Source organism: Microchirus variegatus (genome assembly GCF_963457635.1).
Source record: "Microchirus variegatus genome assembly, chromosome: 12".
NCBI lineage: Eukaryota > Metazoa > Chordata > Actinopteri > Pleuronectiformes > Soleidae > Microchirus > Microchirus variegatus.
Genome location: NC_139813.1, coordinates 14,484,872 through 14,508,909, shown reverse-complemented (window position 1 = coordinate 14,508,909; position 24,038 = coordinate 14,484,872). Strand labels below are relative to the sequence as shown.

At 40.6% G+C, this 24,038-nt stretch overlaps 1 protein-coding gene and 1 long non-coding RNA gene across 2 annotated transcripts; one reads left to right on the top strand and one right to left on the bottom strand.

Moving 5' to 3' along the window:
* Window positions 1-337: 337 nt before the first annotated feature.
* LOC310935156 lies at window positions 338-24,027 on the bottom strand. The gene is made up of 9 exons (XR_014592980.1): window positions 23,819-24,027; window positions 19,406-19,573; window positions 17,913-18,040; window positions 17,133-17,384; window positions 16,278-16,327; window positions 14,410-14,488; window positions 13,891-14,162; window positions 13,579-13,677; window positions 338-421 (listed from the first exon to the last, which is right to left on the bottom strand). It is a non-coding gene; the product is annotated as an uncharacterized lncRNA (long non-coding RNA).
* LOC310935155 (very long chain fatty acid elongase 4-like) lies at window positions 16,350-20,170 on the top strand (the record flags this gene model as incomplete). Its single annotated transcript, XM_083898999.1, has 6 exons — window positions 16,350-16,425; window positions 17,148-17,335; window positions 17,988-18,068; window positions 19,414-19,585; window positions 19,673-19,800; window positions 19,889-20,170. The coding sequence occupies exons 1-6, from the start codon at window positions 16,359-16,361 to the stop codon at window positions 20,168-20,170; spliced, it is 918 nt and encodes a 305-aa protein (XP_083755125.1). The 5' UTR covers window positions 16,350-16,358.
* Window positions 24,028-24,038: the final 11 nt, after the last annotated feature.

The window sequence follows — 24,038 nt, the reverse complement described above, 5'->3', positions numbered from 1 at the left end:
TGCAGTTCAGAAGTGCATCATACACTTTGTGACCTTCAGCCTGCCTGAAGAAAGACTGTGTGTGTGTGTGTGTGTGTGTGTGTGTGTGTGTGTGTGTGTGTGTGTGTGTGTGTGTGTGTGTGTGTGTGTGTGTGTGTGTGTGTGTGGAGTCACTGACAGGTGTTGTAAATTTCAGTCTTCTATAAATGAATCAATGTGTTGAATATTATGAAACACATTTGACCTGTTACTGTTGTCATCTTTCCAAAGATGAGGTCCTCGGGCATGGGACATGACAACGAAACATCCGTCATTTTAAGAACAATGATCTCAAGTGGTTAAAAAAAAAAACACTTTACCTCTTATTGTGGCCACTGGCTAATTTACATCTGTTGTCCCTGGGCAGGTTTATGGTGTGGGAAATAAAGCTGTTGGTGGTGACCTGTGGGGATTGTCAAATAAAATAAAAACTTTGTTAATTTAGTGTAATTTTCAGTGTAAAGACCAGTACAGGATGACAAATACAACAATCTCACAGTACGCAAAACATCTCAAATAGGAATGTAGATGTCAGAAATCGTGCTTATGTTAAACAAGCGTAAATCAATTTTGCACAGCCCCCGTGTCACGGTTTAATATGTAATGAAAACAGTTGACGTTCTGAATCATGGATAACGAATTCAAGGTTAACATATTTACTGCTTTGGCTTTACTACAACAACAGATGAAAATGTTCAAGGTTTTTTTTTTTTTTTTTTTTTTTTAAAGCCAGAATAAGAGAAATGTTTTGAAACCAAGTAATCCCAAAAGATCGATTCTGTGGGAGTGCAGAACAGAAGAGAACAAAAAATTCCCAGAGTCTATCTGACCGTTTATCTGACCATTTGAACATAGATACACAGTAGGTCAGCCTGCCTTTATATAAGATGTTTTAGTCCATGAAAAATGTTAATTAATCTACTGTTGCCTGTTTTAGTTTAATATATGACTATCCAAACCAAAAAACACAGTAAAATCTAATCACATCATCTCTATCGATCTGTCGTTAGCCTCTCAGTCTCCTCCTAAGAGTTAATGCTGCTCTAACTGGGGGTTTCTTTGATGAAGTCATGGATCGACAAGAAAACTGGCCATACGACTGCTTTTCCGCTCAATTTTAAAGGAAGTCTTTGTAGTCTGTGGCCTGCAATGTCATTTAAAAAAGTTTGGATTCGAGCAGACATCATTAGGGGTTCTTCTTCTTCTTCTTCTCTTTTTTTCTTTTAAATAAAGGATTTGGTTGTTTATTCTCTAACCAGTTTTTGTTTGGAAAGTCATTTCCACTTTTCCTGATGACAACTGCTGCTGTTAAAAAAAAACACACACATTTGCATAGTCTGTTTGTGGAGCCAGGTTATGTTGTTTCAGCACTTAGTCGTAAAGCCGTAAATACAGGGACTGACATAGTAAGCAAGACTGTGTTTATATTACAGTATATGTGCTTGTTTAAACACCCATATATATTATATTGCACCTTACTTGAAGTTTTAAGTGTCTTATTTAAGTGCTTAAGTTGAGTGTGATTAACCCCAGTCATCCCACACTGTACGTTGCAAATGACTCACTTCGATTATACCATGTATATGTTTGTTATTTTTTTCTGACCACTTATCCAGGACCTTTGTTATGGTTGTGTGATTGTGGCTGAGAAAAAAAAAAAGATATTTTAGCCTAAAACCACCGAGTTAAGAAGCTATTCGGTTAATTTGCCAGGAGACATAAAGAAATAGGTAGCTTGAGTAGGTCTGAAGTTGGCCATTGAGGGTTCAAATTCACAAAATGCAAAATCTGATTTGTTCAATCGAAATACACTAACCTTCCGTAATTGTTTTTTATTGCAGTTTAAATATAATTATAAAGTGCTGATCACCCCCTCAAGCATAAACCAGTTGTAACCAAATTAAATATGAGTAAAAACCTGTCTGTCTGGGTTTCGAAAACCTCATAGAAGCATGAAGATCGTCTAAGTTTACCTGCTTTTCTCACTGAAATGTATTTTTTAAAAAGCCAATTAAATCAATTTAACCAAAAAATATGACATAATAAAATATTGATAGAAATCCACATGCACTTCTATTGCCTTTCTGCATGTCAAGTAAAATTGGTGAAGAAGACAGATGCGCTCTGATTGGCCGTTGACCCGTAAGAATGTGTGGCATTCTTGGCAATTCCGGGAAATATGGGGCAACACCGCATTATGTGAGGGACGGAAGTGAGTGAGTCGGTTTCACTTTATACCACAGGCTGTATATGCGGTGGGTTGTAAGACACACCTGGTGTGTGTACAGGTTATGTATCTTAATCCTTCTTCTGCAGGATCAGGGAAGTCTGTGTCTTGTCGTTTAAGAGAGCATCCTTAAAGGTATGGACTCCCTGGAAGAAGAGATCTTGTATCTCCTGTCTAAATTAAAAACAAACCTTGCTTTATAGCATAAGAACCATATTTCACATTCACAGTTACTTTACTGAGGTTAAGGATCCAATACATGGAATTGTCTGCCAGCTCTGAAATCACTTATTTAATAAAACAATATTTTCCATCTGGGTTTATTACTTGCACTTGGTCAAATCAGTGTTTCTCTTTTATAGTACAAGTACTGTGGTCTGTTATAAATTGTCATGTTGTTTCATCCTGTATAAATTGCATGACGTTACCAAGGACTGTTTTCGTCTTAACTCCTTAACCAGAGACTTGCACACAAAACTTCATTACCCTGGTAATGATGCTCATCACTGATCGCCCTCCAACAGCAACATGTTGTCAACACAAGAACACAGCAGTGAACTGTGGGAAAACACAGCCGGCTCAGTGTAAACCAGGTGGATATTTAGCTGCATTTTAACCTGGTTACACATGAGCTATACTGTATGCCAACACAACCCGAGTGGTATTTGTTCAGTTGAAGACCCACTCAAACAATGGAATTCATTCTGAAAAACAACTGTTTTAAATTTGCCCCCTGATGCGGCCATTTCATCAGCCATCATGTCCGACGGGCACACAACGGTAAGAGCTGCATACTGTGCATAATGTGCTGAATTAAAGTGCTTCCCCATGTTCTTCTGTGTGTCCTTTTCAGCGTGGCTGTCGAATTCATTTAAGAAGTCAAGTGTCTGTTTTCTCCATCTATTGTATGTCAGGTTAAGCCGATGGCCAAGTAAAAAGACATATACCAGTACATTGTGAAATACCGAAGACCCATTTACACTATGCAAAATACAGAGAGGGATGGAGCCTTTTGTCCGTATTTTGTGATAATTTTGTTAAGCTTACACTGACAGATGACATGGAGTAATTGTAATGGCAAATTCAATTTATTTGTCTCTGAGCTACAACTGCCCATCACCCTTTTCCCTAACACAGAATACCAGGTCCTTTTGCGCATTCAAATTAGGATGTCTAGACTGAACTTGCACCTTTCTACAACATCCGCAGTAGACAAAGAGGTGTGAAAACATGGCCTGGAAAGGCAGACCTCTTTGTCTATTGGAGGAATGCGAAAGGGGAGTTGCTTAGGTATAAATGTTTCGGGCTCACTATGCTCTGGGTTTTTCTCCAGCTACGAACACTTGTGTGCAGATTGACCTTTTTTTGCAAAGAAAATAAAACCTTGTCGGCCGGCAGAAGTCTCTATTTCATTCTTCACCACTAGCAACAATTAATACCCCTGGAAATCATGTGGGCAGTATAGGGTTAATACTCATTATATCACTTAGTTGTTAGACAATGTTACCAATTTGTTTTTATCTGCAAGATTCTTCTATTACAGAAGGATTGGCAGGATATTCTTGAGCTACTTGGCTCTTCTCTCCCTCCATCGGCCATCTTGGTTTAGAGATTGTTTTGTTGCACTTGCACTACCTGGCCAGTGGGTGGCAGTGTTATGGTGGGGATGGACAAAGGTCCAATGTGGTGGCGAGTGGGCAATTCTAGCAATTCTACCATCAAATAAAGCACCCACATAATATATGCAAGTAAATAGCTATTGAATAGCTGTCCCCTGTAGGGACAACTTACATTCAGTGGTCTAACATTCCACTGCCACGAAATCCGCTTTTGTTTCAGTCTATTTCGTATCAAACACAATAAAACTTTAAATGGTCGCCATGTTGACGCCTGCAACTTGGTACTGACAGAGTCGTAGTAGTAGTGACGTAGATAATGTTTGAAAATGGAGTATAAATGGGCCTTTCGGAGGGTACAATGGCAAAAATGGACCATACTACCCATAAGTATGTTTGTATAAGTGTATGATCCCTTCAAAATAAAGATTGTTTTGTTTCTGTGCCCTTAGAATAAGACTTTTATACATATGTTAGGCAAGGGACTTGCTTTACTTCTTCATCTTATGCCCATGTGTCATATGTCATATTTGTGCAGCAGCCTGAATGAACAAACCAGAGACATTTTGAGGCAGAAGCTTATGACACAAACCACGAAGAGCAACATCCTCTCTGGTATGTGAAGGCCGCAGCAGTTTCCTGATGCCCTTGGAAAATGGAGGGGGTTACAATCTGCAGTCTCAGCAGTCAATGTCACGCGATTATTTATTGAGCGATCGATTATTAGTGAATTTGAGCATTTAACACGCACTATTTTGATGATTGGTTGGAGAGAGTTTGCTTCTCTTTTTTTTGCTTTTTCACTTTTTAAATGTCATTTTCTGGTTTCGTTGCTCTTCTGTGACAAAGGAACCTAGAAAAACTAAACACTGCATCTTTGGTTTGTGGGAAGAAAAAAAAAAACATTTTCGGTTTCGGGAAAACAGCGATCAACTTTTTATTTTTCCATTTTCAGCCATTTTTTATGGATGAAAAATCTAACAGATGAATCAAAGAAAATGGTTGACAGATTAGTAGCAGCCCATAGTTTTAAAAGAACCACTTTGTTTTATTCGGTACTTGCACATTTCGATGGTTAGCAAACAAACACTGCAGCACAAAACTGAAAGAGCTCATCGTAGGGTCACCAGAACATTAGTGTTTTTAATATTTGAGTGTTTAGGATATATTATACCCTATTTCTCCAAATTAAAATATAGTTCCCTGGTGTCCTAATGAACATGTCTGTGACATGCTTTGGTCTATATACTATAAGGATGAAGCACTACAACAGTTCAATCACCCTGCCAAAACAGCCCTGTTCAGAACGCTCTGTTTAGTAGTATCTCTTTTTTTAAAAAAGTAAAACAAAACTTAAGGGACAGGAAATGACATGAGCCACAGAGCCTACTGGGAGCTAACAGCAGTTAGCATTTGGAAAAGTGATCATTTGCAGGCTCTAGCAGGCACATCGCTAACAGCAGTTAGCTCCCAGTAGCAACCTAGCAACATTGCCGTCATATATATATAACATGTATCCACTGGACAGATAAATCCTCTGAGGCTGGAAGTTTGTGTAGAACTCTGTGCTGCACAGTGGAGCCAAGAATAGATTAGGTAGGTTTTCAGATACCGCTGCGCTCACCAGCACTCTCGCATGTTTTATGGACAAAGCGGAGCTCCGCGAGACAACAATTCCAGGAATTTAGCGCATTGTGACGTCCCAATGAGAACGGAAGTCAACATCGCATGTTTTATCTCCTGTACTTAGACTGAGGAGGACCACAAAAACATGAGTGAGTCATCTTTTTTTCACACTTTGCCGACTGATAGGATCTCCAGAGTCCCTAAATATAAGGATTTAAATGATTAAAAAGTTGATTTTGCATAATATGGGACATTTAATAAGGAAATGAAAATGTAGTTTTAAACACTGTATTGAATCTGTTCTGCACTATAATAGGTGTGGGCTCTCCTGTCTTATTCTACAGTGAGCAAACAATTACACCGAATGAGTTCCAAAGTGTTATCAGAGGTAATTGAAACTCTAAACCCAGGTTAATGAAGGTAATTATCACAGGGTCACACGCTGGCACAGGTCAGCCTTGCCTCTCTCTCTGTGACGTCAGACGCTGACCTCAGTGGCGGCAGAGTGGCAGGCAGTGGGTCAGCCTTTGGCAGTGCATCCAGTTCAGATTAACATTAACAAAACATGACAGTGCTGAGAGGCTTTGAGCTCTCTGGGGCAGAGGATTAACTACTGACTGCTATGGCTGCAGTGCCTATCTATACCTGTAGAACTAATGCTGTCCCAATTCCATACATACTAATATACAAGGGGTTTATGTCAGTTATGCTTATGTGCAGGGAAGGAAGGAGGCGTTCTGCTGTTGTAGAGAAATCTCTCTTCAAATCCCAACCCTTTTCCATGAAGGAATATGACTCTTCTGTAGCTCTGGAGCGAGCGAGTAGAAAATAACAGTGATAATGAGTTAAGCTTGAATCTACAAAGTTTCTTGACTGAAAGCCCGCGTCGTAAAGTTTGAGCCACGGAATTTGAAAGATGTGGAAATTTAACTGGCAACTCTGAGGGCGTCTGGCTTTGGAGTTAATTGTAGATTCCAGCTGCTTGAAGTTTTGACTGATACCGGCGAATAAAAGTGTTGGCTGCTTCGTGCAGACCTAATTTTATCTGTTCTTTTTTTAAATCCGTTTCTGAAAAGTCGCAGAGAAATGTGGATATGAAGTAGAAAAAGTAGGCTTTAGTCTCTTTCTGAGAGACATTTTAAAGTCGTATTTAACACCGCAGCAGGTTGCCAAAACAGAGCTTTGACGATATAAGTTTGAAGTTAAATTTCACTTTTCCTGAGCTTTAAGCTTTTAATTTCATTGTAAAACAGTTACGTTTTCTGACAAGTAAGTAAAATTAAATCGACCGTGTTTCCCCCCCCGTCTTCCCCATTAACTGCAGTATGTCCCAATTATGGGGTTACTGACATAGTTTTACTGTAGCAGCTGTAAATATAATTAGTGGCCACAATTCCCTGGAAATGCCTCGTGTTGACTGCTGCTTTCCAGGCCCGCAGTAGCAGACCCCCATCTATTGGCTACACATTAAAACGTGTTGTAACATTAAAACTAAACTGGTCCAAAAGCTCCTGTTTGGTGGACAAATCCTTGTTGTTTTGTTCATCATATGCTATGTCAGAGCAAATAAAGTGGTCATCTATAAAAAAAAATTGTGTTTTCCATTAAAAATCACACTTTTATTTGTCAAAAGAGTTGCAAAATGAATAGAACATATAGTCAAGACATTGACAATATTAGAAATAAGGATTTTTATTCAAAAATAATAATTTTGCCATTTCGTCAAAGAACCAGCAAAGCTGTTTTCAGCTATGCTAACATCATTGCACAAGGGTTTTCTAATCATCCAATAGCCTTCTAACACGATTAGCAAACACAATGTACCATTAGAACACTGGAGAGATGGTTGCTGGAAATGGGCCTCTATACACCTATGTACATATTCCATTAAAAACCAGACGTTTGCAGCTAGAATAGTCGTTTACCACATTAACAATGTATAGAGTGTGTTTCTGATTCATTTAATGTTATATTTATTGGGGAAAAAAAGTGCTTTTCCTTCAATAAATAAGGAAATTTCTAAGTGACCCCAAACTTTTGAACGGTAGTTTCGGTAGCAGATAAAGAAATAAAAAAAAATTTTACAAGTGGAATTTGGTCGTTGAGGGGGTTTTGTTTTTCTGTGGCGCAATGAAAATGTGCTGAGAACTAACCGTGCTGACATCATCATAATAAATGGAAATATATAAACATGTTTATTTTTGAGAACTGTGCTGTTACTTTTCTTTCTCACTGGCTGATTTGATGAGCCCGGTTTTCATTAAAGTGCATGAAAGCAGTGTGTATGTGTGTGTGTTTTTTTTTGTTTTTTTTTTTGAGGATCACTGCATAGGTTAGGTTATGGCTGAAGTCGGGACAAAGAATGTCATTTCTAGACATGGGGCTTAGAGCGCAGAGTCAGATTTCAGTCGGGGAGCACAAGAGAGCCAGCCAAGTAGCTCCAGCTTCCACCCACAGAGACCTCCTGCTCCTGCATGTGTGTGTGTGTGTGTGTGTGTGTGTGTGTGTGTGTGTGTGTGTGTGTGTGTGTGTGTGTGAGTGTGTGTGTGTGTGTGTGTGTGTGTGTGTGTGTGTGTGTGTGTGTGTGTGTGTGTGTGTGTGTGTGTGTGTGTGTGTGTGTGTGTGTGTGTGTGTGTGTGTGTCTGGAGCTTGCACGTCAGTGAGTGACAGGCTGCACGACAGGTAATGAAAATATCATAGTAGACCTCAAACTGATAGTAATATTCATGTGAGAGCTGTCTTTTATTATAGAGCTGCAGCTTCTGCACCACGGGATGAACGGACAAATAATGGTGAACACATGTGACCTTTAATCAAACATCCACATCCCCTATCTGTGCTTTACAGACTTATTTGAATGAAGTAGGTTTAAAAATATATATATATATATATTGCTGAAGTGCAAAAAAAAACCATTCTGAGCCCTTGCAAACATCTGCATTTAGTCAGGTGATCTCATCTCTTCTAACATTCCTGTGCCTAGAATTACACGTCGATAATTACCAAATACCTGAATTGCGTTTCACTTTTTAATTTCATTACATACTTATACACTCATGTGATGTCGTCCAGGAATTTCAGAAATATCTGAGAGACGCACACCAGTGGCTGAGGATGTGTACGTTGCAAATCTGAATTCCAGCCTCTAATTAAAGGCTGAGCTTCATCCTTACGCAGAGGTATGTGATCTCGTGTCTGCCTACCGTTACCTCTGCCAAGGAACTTATGGTTTTAGATTTTTATTTGTTTGTCTGCATGTCTGTCTGTCTGTCTCTGTGAGAACAGTATTGAGAAAGGAAAGGACAAATTAAGATTATGGCCCTAGGAGAATTCATTAGAATATGGTGGTGATCCTGTTGTGTCCTACAGATCTGGGTTCATTTAAAACTTGTTAGATAGGAGAGTATATTGACACTTTGGGGAATGGTGCACTTTGCTTTCTGTAGTTCATGTCATTAAAGAACTCATATTATACCCTATTTCTCCAAGTTAACCGATTTCCCTGACATCAGCCACAGAGGCTACTGGGAGCTAACAGCAGTTAGCATTTGGAAAAGTGATCATTTGCAGGCTCTAGCAGGCACATTGCCGTCATATATAACATGTATACACTGGACAGATAAATCCTCTGAGGCTGGAAGTTTGTGTAGAACTCTGTGCTGCACTGTGGAGCCAAGAATAGATCTTTTTGTGTACTTTGCAGAATTCCGGTTTCCGGAAACCGTTGCCCTCGTCAGCACTCTCGCGTGTTTTACGGACAAAGCGGAGCTCCGCGAGACAACTATTCCTGGAATTTGTGACGTCCCAGTGAGCGCGGAAGTCAACATTGCATGTTTTATCTCCTGTACTTAGACTGAGGAGAACCACAAAAAAATGAGCGAGTCATCTTTTTTCACACTTTTCCCACTGATAGGGCCTCCAGAATCTCAAATATAACGATTTAAATTATTAAAAAGTTGCATAATATGGGACCTTTAAGTGTTTAACTGATGCCTCATAAGCCTTAAGGCAGAATTTGTTTAGGGAAAATTGTTAGGTGCAAATTTTCAGTGCAAATGCTACAGGCTCAACCGTGAGGTACGTTAGTCAGGAAACGTCGAAAATGAAAGGCAAGGCCGCACATTTGTGAACGTGTGGAGGAAAAACAGAAGAGAAACTGATGAGTAAAGGGAGGGGAAGTGGGTCGAAAAAGAGAGAAAGAAAGAAAAACTGATTCCCCATCATCAGCCCTTTTGGCAACACTGTGTGTGAGGAGGGGGATCCCCACACACAGAGGGCAAATGAGGACAAGACACTGTGTGTGCGTACATGTAGAGTACATATGTGTGTGTGTGTGTGTGTGTGTGCGGCTCAAATCTCATTTTTATGGGAAGCAGTCAGGAAAAAAGCCAGGTTCTCCTCACACTCTGTGCTAACGCCACTATAGACGGGGAGAGGGATCAGCTACTGAACGAAGCCAGTTAAATATGAGCCCCGATGCATATGCCTTTCAAATTAAAACCACATGCACAGACTCATGGTGGAACAGAACCGATCCAGATTACACACACAAAAACTGTGAAAGAAAATGACTCACGGCAATTAGACGCAACCCCGGAGAAACTGTAAGGGTTGCATGTGACAGTGATGTGAAGTCTCTGTGTGTTTCACTTTGTTTTGTCCTGATTTAGGACGCAGCAGAGTGCAGAAATGTGTCGGTCGTCACCTGGTGCACGAAACTGACACGCACACACACACACAGAGAGACATCATTGACAAAATGTCCCAAGAACCAAAAATCTCTCCTTAAGCCTGTAATTTCCCCCGGCCGCACATGGTGAAACAGAGTCTGGACACGAGAATATATCTTCACTGACATCCGCACTCCTCCAACACATCATCAAGAATCACCCACATCTGTGCCAGGCGGTGATCTCTTTATGCGAGTGTTTCTGCATTCGTGAATGTGTGCAAAACACACCGATACTTCATGTTTGCAAGACTCTGACCTCCCACCTATCCCAGTTGCAGTCCCGTGTGAAAGAAATTACGCCTTAGTGCGGCAGGCGAATGTTTTGGAAAAGTGGTATTTCCCTCAAGACTTTTTAAAAACTGCGCGGCTCCAGAGGTATGTGGAAAACGGTTTGTCTCAGGTGGTTGGCTGTGAATGTGCCCGACAGAAGTAAAAAAAAAAAAAAAATCCCTTTACAGAAGACGTTGGCGGTTTGTGCTCCAGAATAAATCACCAGCTAATTTATCTCTGATGAATGCTTTGGGGAGTTTTAGGGAAAAGAGATGGCTATACACGCTGGGGTTTTTTTGGAAGCTGAAATGTGTGCCCTTCTGCAAATGGCACTGCCAGATGTGAGATGAAATATGAGGACCATGAAGAGAGAGAGAGAGAGAGCGAGAGAGAATAGTGAGAAAGAGCAGTGATTACAGTATATGAGCGTTTTTTTAGCACAATGCATGGATGAATTTAGACAACAAACAGAATGAGCAGAAAGAGGCCAGTCGAGGAAATAAGCAAGGCTGAAAACAGGAAGTTCACTCACCAACATATGACACTTAAACTCTACTACTTTGACAGAGAGAGAGAGAGAGAGGTGCACATTATAAACTTAAAGTCACACAGGCAGTGGAATAAATGTTAAATGGCTTTGTTGTAACCACCACTTTTTAAAGGTCTCTGAATGTTGCCAGTGTTTTACAACACGATAATCCAAACTGTGGTTAAACAACACATGCTTCCCTATTAACAACACTGAAAACTGATGATTCGAGTAAACACGTTCTTACTTCTACTTTGGTGTTCTTCCTATTCAACACTATATGGTAACATGAATGATGAACTTTCATTGGAACACGAGTGAACTGGTGCCATGTCTAGAACCATATAAGGTTCTTCAGCTTGTCCGTATAGGAGAACCCTAGGTTTTAAAGGGTTCTGTGGATCAAAATTGTTCTTACTGGAACCATTAGTGTTACCAAGAACCCTTGAAAAACAAATTGTTCCAGGTAGAACCTCAGCCCTTGTGTTTTGGAACCCTTATTTCTAAGAGTGCACCATGACAAACAGTTTACTTCAAAACGTATGTTATACGGTTATATTCTATTATAATGGTTTTACATGCAGGGGCCACATGGTTGTAGTGGTTAGCGCTCTTGCCTTTGCAGTAAGAAGACCCGGGTTCGAGGCCCCGGTTGGAACAAGGGCCTTTCTGAATGGAGTTTGTTTGTACTCCCTGTGTATGCATAGGTTTTCTCCAAGTTCTCTGGCTTCCTCCCTCAGTCCAAAAACATGTAGTTTCGGGGATTAGGTGAATTGGTCACTCTAAATTGACCGTGAGAGTGTGAGTGAATGGTTGTTTGTCTCCATATATGGGCCTGGAGGATATGGCTGTAGATAATGAATGGATGGTTTTACGGTTTTTTAACGATGACTTCAATTTCCAGGGACTTTGATGACAAGAATAATTACTATTTCCCATACTTTTGTCCTAATATTAAGTGCATTTATCCTGCAGCAGGTCCAACCCGTCCCAAGCTTACAGAGGAAGAGAGCAGCATTCATGACATTTCAGAGTCTGGGACCACAAACATGCCTCCTTCACATTTTGGCATAACACCACATTTGCCATCATGCCAAACCAAACGGGTACACGGATGCGAATGTGTGTTTACGGGTGTGTGTTCAAGGGAGGTGAGATCAACTCTGTGCAGTCGGGCGAGTGAATTTCAAGTTCTGCCTCCTTTGAAGGACGGCATCCACGCATGGCAACCCCGCACCGCCTAAAAGAAGAGATACTAAAAGTAGATTCAGATGAGCTTGTGTCAACATCCACTCTCAAGGGGAAGTAATCACACTATTTACACTGCAGACATGAGCGCGGAGGCTGCAGTCGACCTGCAGGTGGCACACGGCCACACTTCACACTGGCAGGTGTTCACAAAACACACAGAAACACTTGAATTGTGACAAAAGAGCCCAAATAACAAATACTGACCTCTCCATAAGCATTTTTGTGTGCAGAGAAACATTAAAACAACATCATATATATATATATATCAGTATTCGTGCAAGATTAGCAGATTATTGATATTGTTATGACTCCTTCAGTATAAGCTGTAAACTCTGTGTTGCAATCGTCATTTGCAAGACATCTAATGGGGTTTTAACTTCTTTTTTTTTGCACAAATGCAGAAGTGTTCATTGTAAAAGTATACAGGTCTGTATTCTCTGAATTATACCAGCGATTGTGTCGATTTATTTTGAAAACTTTTTACGCAGTTGTGATTTGGTTTCAGGCTCACACAACGCCGGCACACATTAGCGAGCGCCAAATGGGTTCTGGCCCTGAGAAGATAGATTTATGCCTCAGATTTGTGGGGTGGTGAGAAACAGGCGGGTTCATCTGAAGTTGGAATCACCAGCATACACACGCACACACACACACACACACACAGAGTGTGTGAGAGAGAATCACCATCCAGCTGGATGTAGCTGTTCGAGCAAATCCATAAAGGACACTGTGACAGGATGAAGCAATGGAGCCTTTGTAAATAAACCAGGGGTTCAAACCAAACACAAGCACAGAAGAAGAAGAAACACGTGGTGCTGATACACAGGTGTATACATATGTATATAGTATATATATATATACATATGACCCATGACCAAGAGGAAAGGAGGAAGGTCACTTGGTTCAAATCACGGGCAAAAAAAAAAAATCCCAACCCCCCCATTGCTCCCTGGGCACAGATAAGTGTGTTTATTACTGGTGTGTAATAAGAATGAGATGTATATAGTTTTTACCTTTCTTTAAAAATAACACTTTGTATAGCTTATTTATAGAGCTCTATATATACATATATACATATATATATATATATATATACATAGCACCCCCTGTGACCCTCTGGTGGAGGATAAAGCGGTAGATAATGGATGGATGGATGGATATATATACATATACATAGATATATATACATATATATATATATATATATATACATATATATATATATATACATATATATATATATATACATATATATATATATATATAATAAATGAATGTGATGATTTCCCTTAAAGAAACATTGCCTCACCTGAAGCTGACTTGGTAGTTTGGAGACTGCAGGTGACGGTTCGATAGCGCCATCTAGTGGAATAATCCAGGTATTGGGCCAAGACGTTACAGTCGATGTCTGCAAAGGGAAAGAGTCAGGATGTTGGCAGTGTTTCCCATAATTATTTATTTATTTATTTATTTGTAGGAGGTGAAATAAAAATAATAATAAAAACATTTATAGTAAATTTAAAAAAAAAAAAACTCAGTGTTGAAAAGAGTGTAGTGTGAATACTTTATGTATACGTCATAATTCAACTTATATGGGTGTTTAATTATGCACATATCTTACCAAAAAAAAAAAGAAGAGGAAAGAAGAGCGCACTCCTGACAGATGGGTTTACCATGCACACACACACGCAAAGACCACGACAGTCAAGTCCACGCATGCGCAGTAGCAGCCGGCTTCCCTGAGCCCAGGACGCAGGAGGGAGAAGATGATGATGCGGCTGCTGAGCACTGTGCACGGACCGGGTGCGTGACTTGGCCTAGCGACCGTAGCTATAGCTTTCCCCCTCCGCCTTGTCCCGGTTTTCTTGCCAAATTGCTTGTTTTAATGTCGAACTATAGAAGCGAGGTGAGAGGTAGAGAGTGATTAGAAGGAAGAAGGGAGAGGAGAAGAGGAGGATCGGGGAGGAGGAGGAGAAGGAGACAAAGAAGGACTGGGAGGAACTGGGAGCATCAAATTGCACCGTATGTCATTACAGGCTCATAAGTATCGAGGATGTGAGTAACTGCGTGTTTGTTTGTTTGTTTGTTTTCAGTATTATTTGTGTCACTTGTGTGATGCGTCTGTGGAGACACTTCTCACCACGTGTGTTCGGGTTTGGAAAATCATCTTTATCTTCTTCTTCTTCATCATCTGCTCAATGCTGTTTCCCGACGCCCACCTGTGAAGTTTAAAATGACTTCAAAACTTCAAGAGCTGTTTTACACACAAACTCACTGTTACATTATCTGACATTTTATTTTGAAAATATTACATGACAATGGACGAGACTGTGTGCATCTGTCCACATGGGCGCGTGCAGTCAGACAAGCAGCAGACATGTGGGCTCCGTTGTTGCATTTGTACTTAGGCCTGCGCCTAAGCTCGTTGATCAATTGAATTTAAGCCTCTTGAGCTGCGAGAGAAAACCTGCTGACACATGCGCCTCTGTCGTTTTTGTGCTCGCACAAACCCTCTTTACACCCCTCTATCTATCAGATCTCCCACCTCTACTGAACTGCTACTGTCATTACACCCTCTGACATGTGATTACACTGTCATTACACCCTCTGACATGTTAGTTCACTGTCATTACACCCTCTGACGTGAATACACCATCATTATATCCTCTGACATGTTATTACACTGTCATTACACCCTCTGACATGTGATTACACCGTCATTACACCCTCTGACATGTTAGTACACCACCATTACACCCTCTGACATGTCAGTACACTCTCTGACATCTTATTACACCGCCATTACACCCTCTGACATATTAGTACACAGTCATTACACCCTGTGACATGTAATTACACCCTCTGACATGTAATTACACTGTCATTACACCCTCTGACATGTCAGTACACTCTCTGACATCTTATTACACCGTTATTACACCCTCTGACATGTGATTACACCGCCATTACACCCTCTGACATATTAGTACACAGTCATTACACCCTGTGACATGTAATTACACCCTCTGACATGTGATTACACTGTCAATACACCCTCTGACATGTTATTACACTGTCATTACACCCTCTGACATGTTAGCACACCGTAAATTTCCCTCTGACATGTGATTACACCATCAATACACCCTCTGACATGTTATTTCACTGGCGTTACACCCTCTGACATGTTAGTACACCATTTGTTACACCCTTTGACGTGTTATTACACCGTCATTACACCCTCTGACGTGTTATTACACTGTCATTACACCCTCTGACATGTTAGTACACCGTCATTACGCCACGTGTCCTGGGAAACTGTGATCCCACTGAAATACTCAGTATGTTCCCCTGCAGTGGATGCTCAGTGCTACATGTGCTTAGCAATGAAATATTTAAAGGCCAGCTGATCTCACGCATGGGATTAATTATAGATTAATAGACACCTGTCCTATGGTGGATAAGACGTGTCCATTGTTCATTGCCCAAATATCTACCCATCTATCTCCACAGCATGAGTCTGATATGCTCTCTATCCCAGGTTTCCTAAAACTACCTCGAGCTGCCGTGTTACTGCACACAGCGATCATAAAAAATCGATGCAAAGTGACCTATCATCTAGTGGAGATTAATGCATCTGTGGTGTTTCCGTCGAGGGCACGTGACGAGCGAGAGGCCTAATGTGCTCTCATTTACAGAAATGCTTGGAAACAGTGGAACAGTATAAAGTGCTCATAGACCACAATTATTATGACAGAGCAGCACACAGTGCAACACATCTGAGCTATTAGGCTCTTACTCTTTTTTTACAGATCTGGAAAACAAAGAATATAGGGAATAAAAAAGTGGGATTTTAAGGTTGAGTGCGGGCATATAGGAGTGTGGTGTTTTTTTTTTGTTGGTTTTTTTAAAGACAGTGCGCACAGAGTAAACACAGAATGAGTAAACAATCATTTGCACTCATCTGATATGACATGTAATTTGATTTGGGTGGTCGTCGTGACTCACCGTCTCCATGTCTGTCTCCGTCTCTCTGTCTCCGTCTCCCTCTCTTCTTCCTGCAGTGTAATCGAGACCAAAGGCAGAGCCATGGAGGTTGTAACACATTTTGTGAATGACACTGTAGAATTTTACAAATGGAGCCTTACTATAGCAGGTAAGATCAGTCGAGAGAATTGTATTCTATTGAGAAATGATGTGAGAGTTCATTTGATTTAGAGTTTAGTAGGTCAACGTTGAGCCAAAGAGTCTCTCATCATTTGCACAGTAGTTGTAACTTTGTACTCAATTCCCTCTACAATAATGTAATATATCATGGCAATGTATAATGATAGGATAATGTTAATCCAATCCAATCTAATACATTTTTATTCATATAGCACATTTTAAAAACAGTCCTGGCCAAAATTCAGAGCACAAAGTTAAAATACATAAAAAGAACTCTAACAATGACTAAAAAAACAAAACACTATAACCCTAAATTAACATTAAAAGACATAAAAAGACTAAAAAAGACACACAGAGTAAACAGGAAATGGACCTTGCACAGTGTAACTTATATACTGTGTCTCACCTGCGTGACACGTGAAGGTGTGTGTGTTATAGAGTAAAGTGTATGTTGAGTCGTATTTGTCCATGATGCACATTACAAACAACAGGAGTTTAGCCTGAGTGCTTTATAAAAACAAGACAACGTAAGACAAAGTACAAATAACGCATATAGAACAGTAACACGCTATTACACTGCATTAAAACACTTTAAATTGGGGTTAAAATCCTCAATGGTTAATAGAAGAATTGGTCAAATTTTTCCACAATTTAAGGACAACAACAGAGACGGCCTGTACTGTATGTGACACTCACCTCTTCTGCCACCAGACAAGAGGGTGGGGAACTGGCCCATGATGTCGTCTCCCTTCCCCACACTGGCCATCAGCTGCCTGTACCTGCTTTTCCTGTGGGCGGGGCCACGATACATGCAGGATCGCCAGGCCTACACGCTGAGGAAGCCCCTCATAGTCTACAACTTCAGCATGGTTGTGCTCAATTTCTACATCGCCAAAGAGGTCAGTGCCACGGAAGCGGCGCCGCGAGTCGACGAGCGTCGCGTTGCGACTGTAAAAATAAAGAGAGAGAAAGACTTTACTCGCACTTTGTTCGGTGTAGTACGACAGTTAAAGGTGCCATATGTAAGAATGTGGCCAAAAGCGGTTACTACATTCAAATTCAAAATACCGAGGTCTTTTAGGTTTCGTTTTCTGACGTAACTGGCAACCCGTGGTTGCTCGGCAGCTGAGACTCTACTGACTGCAATGATTGGTCAAAACATGATTTCAAAACATAAACACGATTTGCAGTCTGCAAAATATTTATTTTAATGCAAATATTTTGGCTGTACTGTTGTTGTTGGTGAGTTCAGTTTGTTATATGAACATTATTCCTGAGTCTCTGTGACATATTAGGAGGATTTTATGGCCAGTTGATTTAGATTTATTACATAATGCACCTTTAAGCAGTGAAACAATGACGTAAGTTACAGATGTAGAAACTTATAGTACTGTCATTCACTCACTTCCCATTCATTCATTCTAGCAGAGAAGAAACCAAATATACAATATGTATGAATAAAAAAGGATATTTCACCTGAAATAACTTATGTTGGTAGAGTTAGGATGTCAGTACACTTCTCCTCTTTAACTTCCTGTGGTTTCTCGTCAGCTCCTTATAGCCACCAGATCAGCAGGATACAGCTTCCTCTGTCAGCCTGTCAACTACTCCAATGATGTCAATGAAGTCAGGGTAAGGTCACACACACACACACACACACACACACACACACACACACACACACACACACACACACACACACACACACACACACACACACACACACACACACACACACACACACACACACACACACACACACGTCAACACACATATATGCAAGTACATCATATAAGATTATTACAATAATGATCATAAACACGGCATCAGGTAGGAAAGAGTTTTAATCTGTAGTCAGTGTACCAGGATCAGTAAGAGGAGGCAATAGTTCATTTGTCTAATGATTTCAGGAGAAAGAGGGTGCGGTCAAACACTCAGAGAGGCAGGACTAAATGGTCTTGCCACCCTGAAACTCCTCCCCATCTCAGGCCTCGCTTGCTCACTCACTCACTCTTTGGCGATGGCATTATCAAAGAGATAAGACATGATGCCAAAGTGCCAGGGCTTAGAGAGCAGCTGTGTGCACTGTGCAGCTGGAGTGTTTTTGGGCTACAGTGGGATATTTCAGACCCTTTATAAAAAAAAATAATTATATATATACTCAACGTCACCAGGGAGCAAGAAAATGAGTCTACTTCTCACTTGCTTTAACATCATACAACATTTTCCTGACCGGTTAACGATCTTATTCTCTTTTGGTCGTCTTCATTAGCACATTTTGTAAATTACGTTCCAATTCAGAGGATAATGGACGATTAAGTGCAGCACATATGATGATACACTCTTAGAAATAAAAGTGCTAAGTAGAACCATATAAGGTTCTTCAGCTTGTCCTCATAGGAGAACCCTTTTTTGGCTCCAAAAGGGTTCCACCAAGAACCCTTTTAAAACCCTTTATTCAGGAAAGGGGTTTTAAAGGGTTCTCTGGATCAAAATGGTTCTTACTGGAACTATTAGTGTTGCCAAGAACCCTTGAAAAACCCGTTTTGCAGAAGCAAATGGTTCCAGGTAGAACCTCAGCCCTTGTAGAAGGACCCTTTTGGAACCCTTATTTCTAAGAGTGTATGATGATATTCAGTAGAGCCTGGTTGCCGGTTAACGTCTCAAGTTTTCAATTCTAAAGTCTATAAAACAAGAGTTAAGTTATTTTAAGACTGGCTATCACTTGTGTATAATCTATGTTTGTAATCTCAGTTTCAGGCACTTTCTTCATTTTTTTTTACTGTAGTATTTGACTGTTTTCTGCCAGGGTTTTAATCAAAGATGTAATCCTGAAAATGACTTTATATATTGAGATAATTTTCACTGGAATGAGAGGAGGAAAAAGGTGAATGACTTAGATTAACCTTAATCAAGTGGACTACGGGAGTCTGTAATCAGATTAAAACCTGCCATCATTTACTACTCACATTTACAGATAGCGTCTGCTCTTTGGTGGTACTACGTCTCCAAAGGAGTGGAATTCCTGGATACAGTGTTTTTCATCCTGAGGAAGAAGTTCACTCAGGTCAGCTTCCTCCACGTCTACCATCACTGCACCATGTTCATCCTCTGGTGGATCGGCATCAAGTGGGTCCCTGGTGGACAAGGTGAGAAAAAAAAAAAAAAAAAAGAAGATGAATCTGCATATCCTTATGGACTCACATTTTAACACGAATCTCAACCATTTCCCGCAGCATTTTTTGGGGCAACCATCAACTCTGGCATCCATGTCATCATGTACGGTTACTACGGTCTGGCAGCGCTGGGACCTCACATGCAGAAGTACCTCTGGTGGAAGAAGTACCTCACCATTATTCAGATGGTGGGTGTGAACACGTATAGCTGTATGTGTTCTGCAGGTGTTATGACATCAGTCTATAATTTATGTCTAAATGTGACATCGTCAACAGATACAGTTCCACGTGACGATCGGCCACGCCGGCTACTCCCTCTACACCGGCTGCCCGTTCCCCCTCTGGATGCAGTGGGCCCTGATCGGTTACGCGGTCACCTTCATCATCCTCTTCGCTAACTTCTACTACCACGCCTACCGAGGCATGCCTTCCAAAAGCCAGAAAGGAGGCAAGGCCGTCACGAATGGCTCGACCGCGGCGACTAACGGTCACGTTAAAGTGCAGGAAGTGCAGGATAATGGGAAGAGGCAAAAGAAAGGAAGAGCCAAAAGAGAGTAAAAGGAAATAAAACTGGTAAAGGGGCTTGCATTGTGGTAACAAAAAAAAAAGAGAGAAGGAGGGGAATAAACAGAGTTCAAACCAGACGAGCATCCTTGCAAATAAAGGTTGAGACCAACAGAAGTTGACTGGGTAGCACTGTGTGTTTGTGGATGTAATGGTTTGAAGAGAAGAGAGAGGGGTGTTGGTTTTCTCTATCACATTTCTTTTAAAAAAACAACAGGAACATGCTGATCATGTAGTCTCTGTGCTCTTCTGTCCAAATGTGTTTTTTTTGGACCATCATAGGACCAAAGTTTTCCAAGAATATTACTGTACATCCTGGCTCAGTATTCACTTATCATATCGACCAAATTTCACCTCCATTTTTTTTTTTGTACTTTTGGATCCCAGTGTTGTTTTAAATGAAAGTTGAAATAGTTTTTAATAAGCTAAATTATTTTCTAGTGTTCTTAAAAGAGTTTTAATGGGTTTTTACTACGACCGACAACAGAACATGCAGACTTTCCCTCAGCGATGGGGGAAAATATTTTGTTTAGCGAAACCAAAAACTTCCACTTTGTCATGGACTTTACGTCTCTGTGTGCATTTCACATTAACGACATGCTGTCTTCTTTGTCTTCACGTGAATTTAAAACGATCCTCATGTAAAGGGAGGGGGATGTAGTTTCTTTTAGTATTTATGAAAATGTGTGCAAATGTTTGTTTTAATAAAAATGTACCGTGGGTTCTTGTTGATTTATTTATATATTTATTTTATTTTCTTGCTGTGCAACGTAGCTGATGTGCAAGAATATACTGTACAGCTCAGTTTTATCTCACTGCCATTTACGACTGAAGGGGGAACTCATCCCTGATTCTTTTTTTTTTTTATGAAAAATACTTAAAATCAGGTTCTGGCTGCAAATGTAACAGAAATAAAAAAAAGACCACCACCCCATAAACTATGTTTGTGTGCCTCTCTTTTCTTCCTTTCCTCACTCCATCATCTCCCATCCTGGAATCTGAAGGATGCAAAGAGCCATTATAGATTATATGTATGTATGTATGTGCATGTGTGTGTGTGTGTGTGAGAGAGAAAGAAAGGTAGGGCTGTGTCTTTGGTCTGTCCAGACAGATCTGTCCTAATCTGTGGGGGGTAAATTGGCTTTAGCTCCAAAAGAGCTTATTTCCACGTCACTCCCTGTGAGTTACCCGAGGGAAAACAGGTCACTGGAAGAGAAGCCTCCTCTAATCTGCCACCAGGTTGCTACTCTGCTCAACCTCCAAGGAGAGGTTCATGTTTGGCTTTGATACAGCAGTAATTTTCATTACCATACAAGAATATGTGCAGTAGACAGAAAGAAATGACCTATATGTTCAAATATTAAGTTCAGGAGTTTAATTATGATCCTGATTTGTTTCATAAATGGTTTCTTCATTCAGTGGGACATGAACATGATATTATATTTGTCTTTGACCATTTTTTATTTCGTTACCTGGTCTCAAATGGTTTGTTTTTGTTTAAGCTTAATATCCTCGACCACACTACACTCCTCTGTCTTATCCCGGTGCTGCACCACCACCACCACCACCTGTCGCTTTCCATCCATGGCAGAGAGATGGAAGGAGGTGAGAACAATCGACCGGATAAGATGAGTGAGATGAAGTACAGTTGCCCTCCTTGGGGATCCAGGGATCTAGGCGAGTGACTAAGAGGATTGCACCGGCCCCAGGCTTTTCTATCAAAGGCGTTTGGCAGAGGTCACTACAACCTGCAACCTGCAACCTAGCTTTATGAATACGCACACCATGAAATTAAGGCACATAATCTGTGGTGAAATAGCACTTCCATAAACATTTTAGTACATTTAAGTATAATAATCCCTATGCAACACTTCAAGAAATGAGTCTGAATTGATAGTTTCTAAACACATCTGCATGTACTTATTTATTATTATAATAATACTAATAATAATAAAAAAAACTTGTATGAGCCAGATTTTAATGAGGTGTCAGTCAAATAAAACCCTATCCAGTGTGCGGGAGAGTGCAGGGTCAGTTTGTAGGGGTTAAACCCTTGCAGACCTGACCCGTCCCTCACTCATCTCATTAGCAATTACTGCATATGACTAAGGAGCTCATTCTAACCTAACAGAGTGGAAACAGTCAGCATTTTACTGCTCCACCCCCCTCCCCCAAATCTGTGTGGACACACATTGCCTGCAGTCAGAGCTTGAGCTGAGGCAGTTCTGTGTGTAAAGAGCTCCCTCTGCTGGGCCTCTCTTGAGTTGCCCTATTACAGAGAACATTCACTTGTAAATGTGTATAACTCCAGATATTGTTGAGAAACAAGAAATGTGATATTATTGTTAGATAATTGCAATATAAAGTATATAATGAGTCTTTATCTGCACAAAATCTGACTTGGGAAGTGGCTGAAAGTGAATAGTTTGATTAAAAATGGGGATTGAGGACCTTGTTTTAAAGCTAAAAGTGTCCAGATGTTTACTGAAAGAAAAATGTGATTTTATGCAGTTTATACTACAGTTGACAAGTTATTTGGAATCATATTACTGGTTAAGTCTGCTTGGTTTAGTTCCCTCCCATTTATGTAGCTTACTTACTCTTTTTTTTTTTACCTGGTTAAATACATATTTTTTGTACTTTTAAAAATATCTTTTTAATTAATTTCTTTAGAAGTACTGTACTACTGATTCACACAGCGGAAACTTTGGCAGTGAATGATGAGGACATAGTGAGAAAACCTTTGTGACCTTTGACCCATTTTGACTGATACATTATATTATGTGTTAACACATTTTATTTTGTCAGCAATTTTTAAAAAAGTAAAGTTTTGCCTTTAATTAAAAACAATGTGATATTTGTGTCCCCATGTCCTTTTTGCACATAAGAAAGAACCCCAACCTTGTTAAAAAGTAACTAAGTAACTTTTACTCTGAGTAAATTTTAAACTTTGTTTTACCTTAACTTAAGTTCATATTTTAACCTAGTTTTTTTTCTTGTACTTAAGTAAAATATTATGAAAGCAGTGGCACTTTTACTTGAGTATATAGAGTAAATAGTGTAGTACTTTCATATGGGTCAACAGGGATGAGCAGGTCTGGAGAACAGCGACATCTAGTGGCTCCACGACTGAAGCATTTCCATCCAATTTATTATTTCTATCCATTCAAAAATGGCGAAACCTAATCTGAATCAATCCACTGTTTAATTACTGTATATCTCTGTTTTTCTATCTTTTGTCTGTTTAAAAACAGTTTAAAGTAGATTGTAATGGAGCAGGAGTTTAACCCGGCCGCCAGCGGCGCTGCAGCTCCTCCATCCCCGTCACCATCATCACGGTGGAGGAGGAGGAGGAGGCTGCTGCACCGGGCTTCCTCGCCGGCTACAGCTCACGAAGATGCGCCCGAGCTGAAACAACCCTCCAGACCCTCCACACACAGGCAGGTGCACAGCTCCTCTCACCGCAGTAAGGAGCGGAAACAGCGGGGAGGAGAAGGAGAGGGAGCCCGGCGCAGCCAGGGTCAGTGTGATGTTCACCCGGATGGTGCTGAGGCTAATCCCGTCAGAGCAAACAGGGCGGATGCTGTGAGTGGGAAAACACCCGACACATTCATCACCAGCGGCACTTCAGTGTACACTTACCCTGTTTAAAGGCGACTCCAACCAGCGTCTGCTGTCATTTTTCATCCTCGGTGAAAGTGAAGGAGAGGAGATCCACAGGAGGGAAGGAGGAGGAGGAAAGCAGCGTCCTCCACCACTACCACCAGCGCTGAGGAGAGGGCCTCGGCTTTTTTGGGGGTTTTGTGGAGAGGTAGAGGATGTTTACAGGCTGAACTGATCCACTTCCACCTGCAGAGGAGAC